Genomic DNA, 15,244 nt, shown 5'->3' with positions numbered 1-15,244 from the left:
CATGTCATCTTTTGCCCGTGACTTTGACCTTGCCTTTGCCTGGTCCTGTTGCTGCTCCTGCTCTTGTGGTCTGATCAACGGGTTCTCCCGCTGCTTTTGTTTCATTTTTCTGAATAATTCCACCTGGAGCGCTTTGATCTCCTGGCATCGGCCTGTGTTGCAGGCACTTGTGTTGCCAAGATGCAGCTGCTGCTTACTCTAATACTGAATGCCAAAGTCAGCTATGAAAGCAACAATCATGGCGCCATTTCTCTTTGTGCCTGTCTGTACGTGCACATCTGTCGGGCTTACATGCGCTTTCGACTGCTTCTAGATATCAACGAGGGGAACGTTGTGAGTTGCTGCTGCGCCCGCAACTCTACATTTATACACAATACATAGTCAGTATGTCTGCATTGAGCGACAAAGAGTGCGTGCGGGAAAGACAGAAAACGAGTCTGAACATATTGTCGGGCACTGCGTAGCCACTGAAAATTGATTTGTTACTTTCGGCTATAATAATGATGCGATCTGATCCAAATTCGACAAAAGGGTGGGGCTAAATTTTCAAATACACTTGTGGAGGTTCGATATTACAGAAGTGTGGATACCACTTCTCTACTGCTCTACCACTGCTCTAGCTCTTATAGTCTCTGAGATCTAGGCGCTCACTTTTTGCAATAGGCACAGCCGATAACACAGTGTGTGTTAGAGAGAGACAGAGCGAGAGAGAACGAAATTGTTTTCATCATTCTGGCTATGATAATTATACGATCTTGTTCAAATTCCGCAGTCTAGAAGATAGAGTCATTCGCCACGATTCTGCGTTTTCTGCGTTTCTCGTATCTTTGAAATTGTGGATGCCACAAATTTTCGCATATCGCATTTGACATATCACAGAAGTCTGGATACAAAATCTCGTTGCTCGCGCTAGTTTTTATAGACAGACGGACTGACAGACATAGCTCAATCGACTCGTATATTGATGCTGATCAAGAATATATATACTTTATCGGGTCGGAAACGATTCCTTCTGGACGTTACACACCTTCATTTTCACCACAAATTTAATATAGCTCATTTTGACTCATTTTGAGTATCGGGTATAAAAACAGCAACAATCTCAATGTCAACCCCCTCGCAAAGAGCTCTGTGATGAAAAGTAGTGAATAGTTAGGATGGGAAAGCGAGAGAGAGTTCTCGAAATATCGAAGTAAGTGCTGTCAATGGCAATCATTAGCAAAAGCTGTTATGTATCTAGTCAGGATGTCGCACGAGAAAAAGCGAAAAAGTTTGTCTGAACGAGCAACTTTTAAATATGGAGCATATTCAAATCGAAGTATGAATCTGGACATTGATGGTGGATGGATGAATGCCGAATACTGAATGCTGAATGTGCGGTTAGCCCTTGACCTTTTCTTTATCAAAAAACTGCTTCAATTAGCTTTGCTTTTTGCATTCGTACCAAGAAGCGGAAGCCAAATCTGTGGTTGGCAGCTAAAGGAAAGCTTAATCTTTTGGTGGGAAACCGATTTAATGGAGCCGAAATGGGTTTGTTCAGCGCGGAAATGGCACCGGGGGCAAAGGCAAAGCTGCTTTGCGCCTTATTTGTTGTTCGGTGAAAATTACACATCCGATTCTCGATTTTTTCGATTTTTTGGATCAGGCCCGACATTCTGATGTTGATGTTGCCCCTTGTGAAAGAGGCGCACCTTCCATCCAATTCCCGATTTGAGGTCCTGTTCTGTTCCTGTTCTTGTTCATCCATTTCGCTCTCTGGCCAAAGTGCTTTGTAAAATTTTTGTGCAAGTCCATTAAACAAAGCTTAACTGAAATCGAGCTAGTCCTTGATGAAACGATATGAACAGAGACAGGGACAGGGAATGCACAGTGAGACACAGAGTCAATCTGTCAATCGACTGTCTCCACTTCATTCCCACTCGTATTTAAGGATGCGTATGCGGATGCGGATGCACGTCTGTCTGTACGGCCAGACTCAGTCAATCAATCAAACACAAAATTGGGGGAGGTGGACAGGAGGGGTGGGCTGGAAAAAGAACATACTGAAATCATCAAACCAAATACACACATCGCAAAAAGAGAGGGAGAGGAAGGGTTTTCGAGCGGTTTTGGCACCAATTGAAAAGTCATTTGATTTTTCCTAAATATGTTCAAGAGAGAAATGTTGCATGCTGTTCATGTTGTTCAGTTCAACCACATGTTGGTTTGGTGATGTCCACCGTGCTTCAAGCATGTCCTAATCCAATACGATTTTCGATCAACATCCATGTGAGGAAAAGTGTACTTTTCAATGTACATTTCTTTGACATTTTCCATATATCTGGCTATATTTGCAGTGCCACAATATGGTTTGGGTGGTCGGGGAAAAAGCTTGCCCTAATCAAGCAAGAGAGAGCTGATGAGAAAGGAAAGGGTACATCTCGTTTTACTATTTTTCAATATCTCTCCATTAGAGCGGCACACGTTTGCTGCCATAATTTCGTCAAAGTTCGAAACTCGATTTGATTGGTCAAAAGTAGGGGATTCGATTGGTTCCGATTCGTTTCGGCTTTAATTGCTCTCACGTAGAGTCGGACAGAGACAGCATTGAGACAGAAATGGCAACTGCAACTGACATTTTTGGCAAACGTTTCTGGGTAACGGGACTATCGGTCCCCCCCTATCCCCATATCAGGCTCGTTTGCCGTCTGTCAGACAACGGCAGCTCTTTCAATTTTTCTAGGAAAAGAGTTCTGAAAAGAGCAAGGAAAGCAGGCCACCCACTCGTTTGGGGTTTCCTCAGAAAAGGAGCCTACATTTTTAATAAAGCAGCGTCGAGAGATCCAAGTAAGGCGGCTCCGTGTGCAGAGCAGGACGCGATAGGACGCGACAGGACGCGACAGGTCCAGGACAGGGCACGACAAGTCCTCTTAAAGGTGAACAGCAGTGATTGTAGTGGACTAAATGCAGCAATTAACTGAACAAAAGACTTTAAAGCCCTCTTCGACTGCCATTCAAAACCACAAACTGTTAAAATAGTTATAACAGTTACAATACTTATGCAGTCGCGTATTGCTAAAAAATTTATGTGGCTTTCAAATTGAATAGCTTGAGTCTTATAATTTTTCTTGGGCACAGGAAACAGCGGCCGGTGCGACCACAGATCAGAGACCAGAAGATAACGATGCGAGGGCATAGACCGCATCCAACCATCCGCCGTGGCTGTCCTGTCAGTGGCATAGAAAGGCTAATTAACTCCAACACAAAGCCACAACTTTGGTGTTGATTGCCAATTTACAAGCTTAATGAACTTGCGACTTGCGGCTCGGGACTTTGGACAACAACTTGCCCCGTCAACGGACACGGACCGGCCTCAGATGCAGCCGAGTGGCGATTGCCGGGGGACGGAGCGATGCAAGTCCTGTTGCTGTCACAGGCTGCCTAATCAGATCAAATGGGGCTTCCGTTCAGACTCCGAAACTTCTGCTTTCTTCGCTGCTTATGCAATAAGCACTTGTTAAATGTCATAACATTGCCACTTCGCGACGGAACGGTGGGACTCCGCCCTTAACCCTTAACGTTCGATTCTAGGCAATAAAATAGGCGGCATGAAATTTCAGACCCGCATCTTGATCTAGTTCAGTGGTTCTCTTGATCTAGCTTAAGCCGGCCAGTGATGCCACAGTGATCCGAAGACAAGACATCGTAGACAAGACTCAAACTACTTGTAGGTAGCCACCATCATCGTTAGTAGACCTCTGATATGCCGCAGGATTCCATTGAAAGGAAAAATTCCGCGGCTGTACTGGTGGTGGTTGACGCTGCACACCGCCGTTGTGGTTTCATCTGGTCGCCCCTCCTCTCCACAACAAACCACCCAGCAGCTAAGTACAACCTCTTGTGGCAGCTGAGTTATGGTGAAATTTCATTTCAACTTTTGCATAATTGTATGCTCATTATGGTTGTGCTGTCCCCAGCAGCTGGCAGGCAGACAGACGATGGGGGAAGTCATCCTTAACGAAGCAAAAAGTCCCTGGACAGTGACTTTAATTACTTTGATGCATGGTTTTGCTGCCATTTCCATTTCGTAGGCCAAAACAATGAGCAGAAGGAGGAGAGGAGCCAGCGGTGTTCCACCTATGTATCTCCCACACACACAAACGCACGCACACACACCCACACACGCGTGAGACCTCTTCTTATTTCTCACTGCGTGGTTAACGCTCCATAGCGCGGACGGTGCGTCGGAGCATCGAAATCGAAAGCTCAACTTTGTCTAAAGCTGGATATCTGGTCTACGCAGACGAAAATGTTAGTCAAATTTGTGGTCTTCGACGAGAATTCGAATCCAATCCAATCCAATCCAATCATCCTTTGCTTAATCCTATGACCATTTTTTCTCAATAGCAGGTAGGACATCAGAAGACGTTTTTCCACTGGCTGTCAATTTAGAAATTGTATAAAATGGGTAAGTGATCCTTTAATCAACAAAATACGCTCTACGATCTGCTACCGGCTATCCTTAGATGCGCTGCGCTTACGTGGTTCGCAATTCAATCGTTATGGAGGCAGCTCAGGGTCAGGCGGCAACAACCCGAACCAGCCTCCGCCACCGCAGGTGCACAGCAAGCCGGAGCCTTTGATTGTAGTGGAGGAGTCCAACTTACCGGAGGAACTGGAGGACAGCTCAGAGACAACCTTTTCGAATCGCGCCAGTCTGGACATTGACTCGCCCGTGAACCCCTATTTGCTCTCCCCTTGGCGGGACCCGCGCGAGGCCCGTAAGCACTCGCTGCCCTCACAGCAGGTGACCGATGGAATCACCGCCAGTCAGGTGAGGCGTCTGTCCGAGCGCGGCGGCGAGGGATCCGGTCCATCGCCCAAGGAGGCCGCCTTCCTCGCCACCCTCTCACAAGCGCCGGCCCCATCTGGACGTCGCCACTCTGTGGTCACCATCTCCAAGGTGCCCACCACCCTCTTTGGACGTTCGCGCCGCGAATCGGTGGCCGCCTATCCGAGCAGCAATGGGTAAGTCTCTCAACTACAACACGTGCTTCCAGTAATCTAGTGTTGCGGGGATTTCGATTCCGATTCCGACTATGAATGAATGAGGGTTTCCACGATTTTCGTGTTAGGCTTCCCAATCTTTTGAGTTTTAACTCTGCAACATTTCGTTTCGTTTCTTTGCAGCAGCAGCCGTGTGCTCAACTCACGGCGGGAGAGCAACACGGGTCCTCCCTCTACAGACCCCATCGGCAGCATCCATAACTTGCAACTGGACATTATGGACGACATATATTTGCAGTCACGAAAGGCCCGTTTAAAGCTATGGACCTCCAGCAATGAGAAGGTCTGTGAGGTACAGACCGTTGATGAGGCCGGGACCGCGGCCCCGGGTAGGCGCTACACCAACCGCCGCTTTTCGGAGTGCCCCCAGCCGCAACCAGCCAGCAGCTTTCGCCGGGCCTCTGAATATCCGCATCCACCGCCGCAGCCGCTTCCGCATGCACAAACACACGGACATGGGCACGCGCCTTCATCGCAGAAGAGCATCTCGCCCCAGCCGCCGTTGTCGGCCAGGGCCTCGACACGCCGCAAGAAGTCGGGCAGTGGCGTAGGCCTGCTTGGAAGCCGCACAGACATCGCTGGGATCTTCAGCTCTTTGACCAGCTCTGCCATGGACATGCACCGCTCAGAGCCGGAGGGGAGCTCCAGTGCCAGTGCCAGCTCTTCAGCGGCCACCGCTGGAAGCAGCCCGTTTCTCAGCCAGACGTTCCAAAACGCCGCCCGGGGCCGCGCTACTAGTGCCACGCCTACGCCCACGGCCCACACTGGGGGGCAGGCGGCCGCAGCAAGCAGCAGCTCACTGCTAGACCCAAATGCAGGCCGCTCCACACGATCCAACAGCTTCGACGTCTCGATCCTGAACAACGCCAAGCAGTTGGTGAGCGAGGCGCAGGACAACAGCTCTGCCGCCATATCCGGGTGGTTCGGCAAGCCGGCAAGTCGCCCCCAGCCGATGGCCCGCAAGAAAAGTGTGCGCAGCAAGAGCACGGCCATGGCCCTCTCAAAGGACATGTTGGAGCGACTGCAGAAGAAGGACCCGCTCGGCGGAGACTCCGGAAAACCGAAGCTCAAGCCGCGCAGCAAGCAGAAGAGCTGGGCCGACACCACCAAGGCGAACATCGTGGATGCGACCATGCTGGGCACGGCGATCGAGGGTTTCCTTCGCAAGAGCTCCAATGCCGGGATGGCCGGAGCCGGAGGTTCTAGCGGACCATCCACATCGGCGGCGGTCCGCGGGGCTGTTCCCAAGGAGTCAAACAGTGCTACCGGCAGTCCGGCCGGAGCCCGTCGCAGCCGGGCGTCCGCGGGCAGTGGCGCCCAGTCTCAGGCCGGGCGGGCAATGCGCTCCACTTTCAACTGGTTCAGCAAGGGCGAGGAGGATGACTCGAAGGACACGTGCGATGCGTCGCTGTGTTCGACACTCAAGGACCTATTCGTGAAATAGGTCGGGGGACGCAGAGGCAAGTAAAGCTCTGGGACTGACCCACCAACAGATCCAGGCCGTTCAGCAAAGGGTGAGTGTGGAGCCATTTGGTGGGGCATGGCACTCACCTCTCTCTGTCTTTCCCTCTTTCCGTGTTTTCGTCTTTCCTTCTGCTCTATTTTTCTCTTGAAGCGAGCTACTTGTATCTCTGAGATCCGGAAATATTCGTATCATTTGTTAACCATTGGAAGAAGCCGACAGGTAAAGCGAACTTCAACACAAGACACCAGTTAGGCACTTGAAACACTATATTGAACAGTTTATTAGATGCAATACTAGTTGGAACAGTTTATAATCAAGATTACGATTTACGGAAGCTGAAGCAGCCATATTGGCACTGCAGAGTTATAGTAATAGATCTCTTCAGAAAAATATACATGTTCATACTAGTTACTAGTAGAAGTGCATAGGCATATCACTCACATACCAACACGAGCCATTGAGACAGTGACGACCCGACCCAATCATTCATCGTAATAGACAAACAGTCACAATAGCATAGTTGTATAAGCTGACAGTCAAACATATTTACAGATCACTTACAGTAACTGAACGAGAACCTATGTAGATATGTGAGACAAACGAATGCCTAACAGTAAGTGCAGCAAGTGGAACAGGAATAATGAGTATTAGAACAATAACCGTGCCTCTAACACTAATTACAACTGATACAAACTCAGTCACACGAACATTGACACTAACACTAAGCAAAGTAGCAAATAATGCAAAAACGGTAAAAGTATAACTAACTGAAAAGCATAGTACAAGTAATAGTAAATGAAGCAATAGTAACACTAACACTAAAACTAACAATAACAGTAACACAAGCAGTGCCCACTTAGAATAGCACTCGCACTGGTTGCAACTGAATTACTTACAGTCACACTAATGAGTAAAGAGTAACGAGTAAGAGAAGCGATTCATTGTAATATAAGCAGGGATATTAACGGCAATGACACTTAAACAAACACTTAAAGCAACAGTAACTGCATGCAGCACAGTACAGTACAGTACCCACCCACACATCAATCCAGTAACACTTCTACTCAAACCCATTAACATTAGTCCTAGCGGTAACAGAGTATAATGGTGAACAATAAGAGTACAAGTAACTTTAACGGTACAAGTAACTTTAACGATATCGGTATTGGTAGGATTTACGAGAAGCGAGAGTATAGCGATAGCCGGCAATTAGTGATCGATAGACAGTTAGGAAATCGGTCACAAGCAGCTAATAAGCAACGCTGCAGGGGAGTTTTGTGAGTACCACAATAAATCAGGGAGCAGGATGAAGGACTCATAAGCACTACGAAAAGTAGTACGAAAATAAGGAAATAGGGATGGCGATAGGAACAGGGAAAGAGCGTAATCGAGTGCGACCCACGACAGACCTCATCGGACAACCGACAAGACAAGCATAACTGTAGTACAACCCTCATAAAGATAAAGACAAAAAAAAAACAGATATTATATATATTTATTCTCACATATTTGCATACAATTTGTAAACGAAATCGAATCGAAATTTAAGTTTGAGAAACTAGAATCGGCAGGAAAATTTTGTCATGGGCCCAGGTCCAGAGCTAGAGGAAGGTAGAGATGAAGAGGAGGTGACAGAGTAACAGAGAATGTCAAAATATTTTTTTACGAGAAGGGAATTTAAGCGGGATCCACTGATCCAAAGGAGGACAGAAGCGGCAGTCGTTGAGACGAAACAGACACCCATATGTACATATATTCTTATATGCATGAGGAGTCGTCTTTTTTTGTACCGATGCATTGGTATTCGGGAATTATGCCCTTTTCTTTGTAGTAGCCCCATTTGGGGTCCAGGTTGCAACCGATAAATTTATTGTGCCACACATTTGTGGGTTGTAATCGGCTGTAATCGAGACAAGCATCACACACAATCAAGGGAACCAGAGACAAAACTATAAAAACTCATCTGATTGGCAGGCAATCCAACAGTACCCTCAATAACATAAATATCTACACATGCCCACACATATTCCGAATATACTCAAGCATATTATATGTACATATATCCGCAGCGAATAAGGAATAAGTGTCTACAGACTCAAAAGTTTTAATCAATGTAAACCACACAATAAATGTAATTTGTATGTACAATCTGAGCTTACACAAAGGTAAATAACAACAAATACCCAACTAAATCCAATCGAATCAAAACGAAAATCGAAGTTAAATGTTAATGTTCGGGTTGAATATTTAATGTAAAATTATACAAATTTACTATATCAAAACAAAGTTAAAGCTAACACCAAATCGGAAGCAGCAGCTAAAAAATATGCAGAATAAGAGGAAGTACGAGAGGCAAAACATCTTCACCAGAAGAAGTTTGAAATATGAATTAACGAAGAAACTCAAATTGAAAATTTGCAATTGTACCCATTACCAAACAGAGTTTGGGGAGGGAATGGTAAGGGCGGACAGACGAATGAACAAACAAACAATCAGTCAATATTGCAATCAATCAAGTGTGTTTCTATATATGGCATTTGGCCCTGTCAATTTGGTCAATGGCATCCCACAGGATGATAAAGAAATGGTAGAGATGAATGTTATATAGAGATTATCTTCCACATTGCAAGCGCTCGAATCGGGTTGCAACTACGTACATATGAATATACACATACCAATATATACATATACATACATGTTTAAAGATATGCATATACAAAAAATATATTGAACAAAATGTATCTCGATGTGCCCAGAATGTAATTTAGACTTCAAATTCCATGTGTGTGTCTCAATGCGGTAACCCAAAGTTAACTTTCACTTTCAATGTGTGTTGAGAGAACAGTAACAGAATATATATACATATACAGATATATTTACCGATCTATATCTATACAAAGCATGAATATACAGATATCTATACATATATGTACATACATAGATATGTATATATACATGCATATATTTATATATTATACACGGACATATGGAAGTATCTCAAACTATTTACAAGTCAGCGCGATTCTTCTTGGTCGCAGTCCATGTTTTTTGCTCATCTTCCTAACTGTTGTTCGCGTTGCTCTATCTAATCCGCATTAAACTTGTGTTACAATAAATGTGTATACTCGTAGAAACAACCAAATTAAAAAAAAATAAAACAAAAACAATACCAAAAATAATAAACAATAAATAAAAAAAAAAACAAATAGGAGGATGGCTGAAGTTGTCTTCGGGAAAACTAAAACTAACTCTGCAGATGTGCAGAGCTAATTAAAAAATAACAACTAAAACAAAACCAAAGAATTGAATGTCAAGCCAAAGCAAATCTCCAGTTCTATTTGTCCTATTTTTGATAGTTGTATATATGTATACTATATATACCATATACTCTATGTTCGCTAGTACCATATGGGTGCAATTTTTTTTCGATTGATTTAGCATTGAATGTGCATAGATATATATATGAAAACCAGTATATGTTTATCTACAATACTCGTAATCGTATCAAGATAATAATGCATTATACAATATACATTAAGTCCAAGTTCATCAAAATCAGCAGTAATACCACAGGAACGGAACGGAAAGGAACTGAAACGGGAACGGGTTGAAGTGGAACTAAATCCAATTGAATGCAACGGAACGTACTGGCATGCCCTGGCATGGACTGGCATAGAATGGAACGGACTGACATAGCTAGAAAACGCATTGAAGTGGAACAGGGCCGTGGTGGAGTCAGCTATGCAATTTTATTACTCCCTCGTCCCTGTTTCCACTTCTCCACCTCCGGTGTTCGGTGATATTGTTGCTGGTGATCTGTTGCTGTTGTTGATGTCGTGCAATTGTAATTACCGTTGTTCAATTGTTAATAATGTTTATCCACAGTACGTTTGTGTGTGAAGCCCAAGACTACACCCAAGAGAGCGGTTACCACCGACTAAAGTACTTTAGTAGTGTTATTTGGAGTCCACAGAACTCCACACAAAATCGAAACGAAAAGGAAAATTCCAAAGATACCTAAATATTTCCACACAAACTTCGTGTGCGGTTGAGTCAGAGGCAAGATTGTATGGTTTGTCGTAAGAGCATTATTAGTTATATGAGATACTAAGATACAATTCTATGCGTCGAGTAAGGTAGCAGGATGTTTGACTCAACTAAATTTTATTTTGGCTTGTCGTCTAGGGATAAAAGTGGGCACGCATAATCTAGTGATTATATGCAGGACAGGAGATGGATAGGAATGCATGTACTAAGCATATACATATATAGACATACTTATATATATATATATATCGAGAGATATGAATATATCTTGTGTAAATACCGGAGGAGAGCCCAGGAATTCCCAATTCCTGGAACACGTCTGTACATAGAATGCAGCGGGAGAGGACTGAAGGATAACAAAGGAGATCGAGAGTCCAGATTGAGTGTAGTCGATTTTTTTGGAAAAATCAAAATTTCAAAATGCAACCGACTGTACGACTAACAATCATTTGAAGACACATAAGGATGTCAAGCTAAGGAACAATAGAAAAAAAGGCACGAAGAACATCTTTGAATCGAAGCTAACCTAATCAACCACTAATATTTTATGTACATATTCTGTATATTCTGTAGATAGTGCATGCAGAAGGTATATAACTCCCAGTAACCCCACCACACGGCCGAAGGCATCTCGCGGCAGCGGATCGAGAAGGACATCAGAAGGAGGAGTGTGAGAAGCAGGAGGAGGAAGTGGTGAACCAGGCGAGAGAGTACTTTACCACACCAACAATACCAAGAATATACACCTATGTATACACTTATATACATACATACATATATATTGATATATATTGAAATAAATAGTTTATGTGTACAGATTGAAGCTGGTATTATTTCTAGCTCTGACTTCGAGTGCGAGTGCGTTGCCATGACTCTGGCATGTCTAGTCACAAAATCATGCCAAATGCAGAGAGTTTCACATGCGTGGCGGTCTTTGCAAGCGAGTCATATATGAACCATCCGTGCAACCCCATTCCCAGCCCAGCCTTGAACATGCAAAGCGATTTAAGCAGCCGCTATCAAGACCCATCCAGCCGGGCCGGGCTTCCAACGAGTGGCAATAACATAGGCATTAAATGTTAATGCGCTTTATGCAACGCTTGACTGGCCACAACAGACAGACAGCCAGCGAGGGCCACATGAACATCCGCATGCACATCCACGTCTACTTCCACTTTCACCTGCCAGGAGCCGCCGGGCCGGGGGCCGGTGAGGAAGGGCAAAAATCCAGTCTGCATATCAAGCGTGAAATTCTAACGCTTCGATTGGTGCACATTGGGCCAGTCCCATCTCCAGTTTGAGGTTGGTCCTAGACCTGAACCTGGGTCCCAAGCTAAGCAACAACTTGTGCTTGCTAATCAGCTACCAGGCTCTCATTGCCAGGGGTTGATTGGCGACGAGCAAGAAGAATGAGCTCGGCGGAAACTAATCATGCAAGAATTGCAGATGTCAGAGGAAAATGCACTTGTGGAATTTCTAAGAAGGGAATGCCCAAAGAAATTGCTTTGCGACAAAGACAACAAATAGCAAAGTAATAAAGCAGTTTTTAAGTCAGTATTTAAGAAACTTAAATGAATTATCCATTATAAATAAAATTCGAATATCTATATATCTATATATCATTCATTCATCGTCTATATCATTCTATAACTTCTATCTATCTAGCTATATCTAAAATTACATATGCACTACTTATAGTGTAGCTGACACCAAACATCAGAGGTGCATTGCAAAATTATACTTCTACTGAAGATTTCTCAGAGCAATTGCTGACTATTGGTAATGGTCGAGTACCTGTCGACGAATTGAGTGGATTGATTTTATTTCCTCATAATTTCTGTAGCTTTGTCATAACAAAAGACGAGAAGATTCATAAACATAATTTCCAATTATAAAAACGAGGGGGAACGTTGTGAGTTGCTGCGGACACCGCAACTCTACAGTTATACCCGATACTAAGTCAGTATGGCTCTCCTCCGGCAGACGCCGCTAATATTAAACGACACGACAAAGAATGCATGCGAGAGAGACAGAAAATCAGTCTGAGCGTGACGTCGGGCGCTGCGTAGCCAGTGCAAATTGATTTGTTCCTTTTGGCTATACAAATTATCTGATCTGATCAGCAATCTGATAGATATGGTCGTTATCTATGATTCTGCGTTTTTAGTTTTCTCGAATCTGCAATATTGTGGATACAACAGATTTTCGTCCTTTGTGTGGGCGGAAGGGGGTGGGGCGAAATTTCGAGAATTTGGGGCGAATTTGAGATCTAACAGGAGTGCGGATACTAAATTTGGTTACTCTAGCGTTAATAGTCTCTCAGATTTGTGGATGCCCCAGATTTTCTTCCTTTGCGGGGGGGGGGAAGGAGGTGTGTCAAAATTTTGACACAAAACGGTCAAGGTATATCACAGGAGTGTGGATACCAAATTTGGTTGCTCTAGCTCTTATGGGTTCTGAGATCCTTTAACTCATATTTTGCAATTGGTAAAACCGACCATGAAACCTATGTGTTAGAGAGAGACAGAGCGAGAAAGAATGAAATTGTTTTCTTGATTCTGGCTATAATAATTATACGATCTGGTTCAGTTCTTTTTGCACTCTAGAAGATATAGTCCTCTTCTACGATTCTGCGTTTTTAGTTTTTTCGTATCGTCGAAATTGTGGATGCCACAGATGTTCGCCCTTTGTGGGGGCGGAAGTGGACGGGGCAAAGTTTTGAAATATTCTTGTAGCAGTGACATATCACAGAAGTCTGGATCCACAACATCGTTGCTCTAGCTCTTATAGTCTTTGAGCACTAGGCGCTGAAGGGGACGGTCAGACGGACAGACGGACGGACGGACAGACGGACAGACATACATGGCTCAATCGACTCGGCTATTGATGCTGATCAAGAATATATATGCTTCATGGGTTTTTAGTTTTTTCGTATCGTCGAAATTGTGGATGCCACAGATGTTCGCCCTTTGTGGGGGCGGAAGTGGACGGGGCAAAGTTTTGAAATATTCTTGTAGCAGTGACATATCACAGAAGTCTGGATCCACAACATCGTTGCTCTAGCTCTTATAGTCTTTGAGCACTAAGCGCTGAAGGGGACGGACGGACGGACAGACGGACAGACATACATGGCTCAATCGACTCGGCTATTGATGCTGATCAAGAATATATATGCTTCATGGGGTCGGAAACGATTCCTTCTGGACGTTACACACATCCACTTTTACCACAAATCTAATATACCCCAATAATCATTTTGAGTATCGGGTATAATAATGAATGAGTTAAGTTTACAGTAGCAACGCTGACTGGGGCTGCCTGAACCATATCCAGATTGGACATCGAACCTGAACATCGAACAGCGGAGACACGCACCCACAGCTTGGCAGCCAAAGCACACACCGCAGCCGATACTTTCACCAGGCAAGTACCATGTAAAATATTTCTTGTGCCGACATGGCCTGCAGAAAATTGTAGTGGCGCTGGTGAAAGTTTATCTTCCACCTGAAACCGAAAAGTCGTGATTATAACCACATCATAAATACCGCGGTGAGCGAGACTTTGAGATTTGAGAACTAGATTTCTCCCCGGGAAAATCCTGAAAATTGGTTCGAACGATGGCAGCAAATGAACGTTCTAAATTTAGGTCGTAGTTGGCCGCATCCAAGCCAGAGTAGCAGCGCTTAACGTTAACGTCTCGTCAGTCTAATCTTGGTGTTGGCATTTTTTTTCGGGAGCCCCGTGGACGCCGGGCCCCAGTACCTTGCTGCAATTCTATAATTGCATAACCTGCGCTCGCTATAACCTCTGGGCCGTCCCTACAAAGAAGCGCTGCTAAGAGTCGGCAAAGGAGAAGCCGATTGAAGAGTTTTTCATTTGATTTTATTATATTTTCATTATTTTTTTTTTTATAATTTTAAAGTCACATAATATTGATAAACTAATAGTTTTACTAATTACTTATAACGAAAGAAAAAGAAAAGAATTTTGTTGAAGATGACATAGTTCTGCTTCCCCTATGTCCTTTTCTATTGCTGAATTAACGATTATTTCATCGCACGCGAATATTAATGGGCTTGTAGAGTAGATAGAGAAGCGGCCCGCGGTTGTCTGGGTTCATTATTGTTTCATCGCTCGAGCTCGCCGGTTGGACACCTCGCCTTTGCCGCCACTTCGTACCAATTTCAAGCTGAAAAGGCCTCTGCGTTCGGGGATTTTTCGTGATTTTCTTTCGGCTTTTAATTACCGTGGGTATACCCGTTGCTTACACAGGTAAGGCGTCTATTGAGTGACGCGATTGTACACGACGCACCAGCTGTCAAGGTGAGTAAACATGGGCCACAAACGCCGACGCTGGCGGCAGCACCGGCTAGCCAAGTGTTTAAATAAGCAAAAGTCAGAGACGGCCAGATGAAGAGAGAGCGTACGAGAGTAAGTGGTGCACGGCGATAGATAGAGAGAAACCGAAAAGTTTTGCGTGGAGTGTTCCATGCATTGGTCCGTTTCGAAAATCGGGATTGTCTACAGATAACATTCTATAGAGTTTCCAAAAAAGAAAAGGAAAGGTCAACAACCTGCTTAAGTGGGGGATTGGCATTCCAGGCGCATTTTTAATAGCGCATATGTACATACATATGTACATATTTTCATACTAATGCTTGTGACTGAATAAGCAAGAATGCCCTG

At 44.4% G+C, this 15,244-nt stretch overlaps 1 protein-coding gene across 2 annotated transcripts in view; it reads left to right on the top strand.

The window, feature by feature from the left end:
* LOC6601757 (zinc finger CCCH domain-containing protein 18) overlaps positions 1-7,258 on the top strand; it is a 33,726-nt gene extending 26,468 nt beyond the window's left edge. The window contains exons 2-5 of one of the 2 annotated variants that reach the window (XR_003409034.1): positions 4,387-4,447; positions 4,506-5,007; positions 5,170-6,560; positions 6,662-7,258. Coding sequence is in view for 1 of the 2 variants with exons in the window: in XM_002026796.2 (XP_002026832.1) it covers positions 4,444-4,447; positions 4,506-5,007; positions 5,170-6,490 (1,827 nt within the window). In the remaining variant the exon portion in view is untranslated. Of the gene's footprint in view, positions 1-4,386; positions 4,448-4,505; positions 5,008-5,169; positions 6,639-6,661 lie in introns of those variants that run through there. The other variant, XM_002026796.2, reaches the window with a different exon arrangement.
* Positions 7,259-15,244: the final 7,986 nt, after the last annotated feature.

Source organism: Drosophila persimilis, unplaced genomic scaffold (assembly GCF_003286085.1).
Source record: "Drosophila persimilis strain 14011-0111.01,24,50 unplaced genomic scaffold, DperRS2 tig00000653-arrow-arrow-pilon, whole genome shotgun sequence".
In the NCBI taxonomy this organism is placed as follows: Eukaryota; Metazoa; Arthropoda; class Insecta; order Diptera; family Drosophilidae; genus Drosophila; species Drosophila persimilis.
The sequence above is the reverse complement of the archived record's forward strand: the minus strand, read 5'-3'. Positions and strand labels throughout refer to the sequence as shown.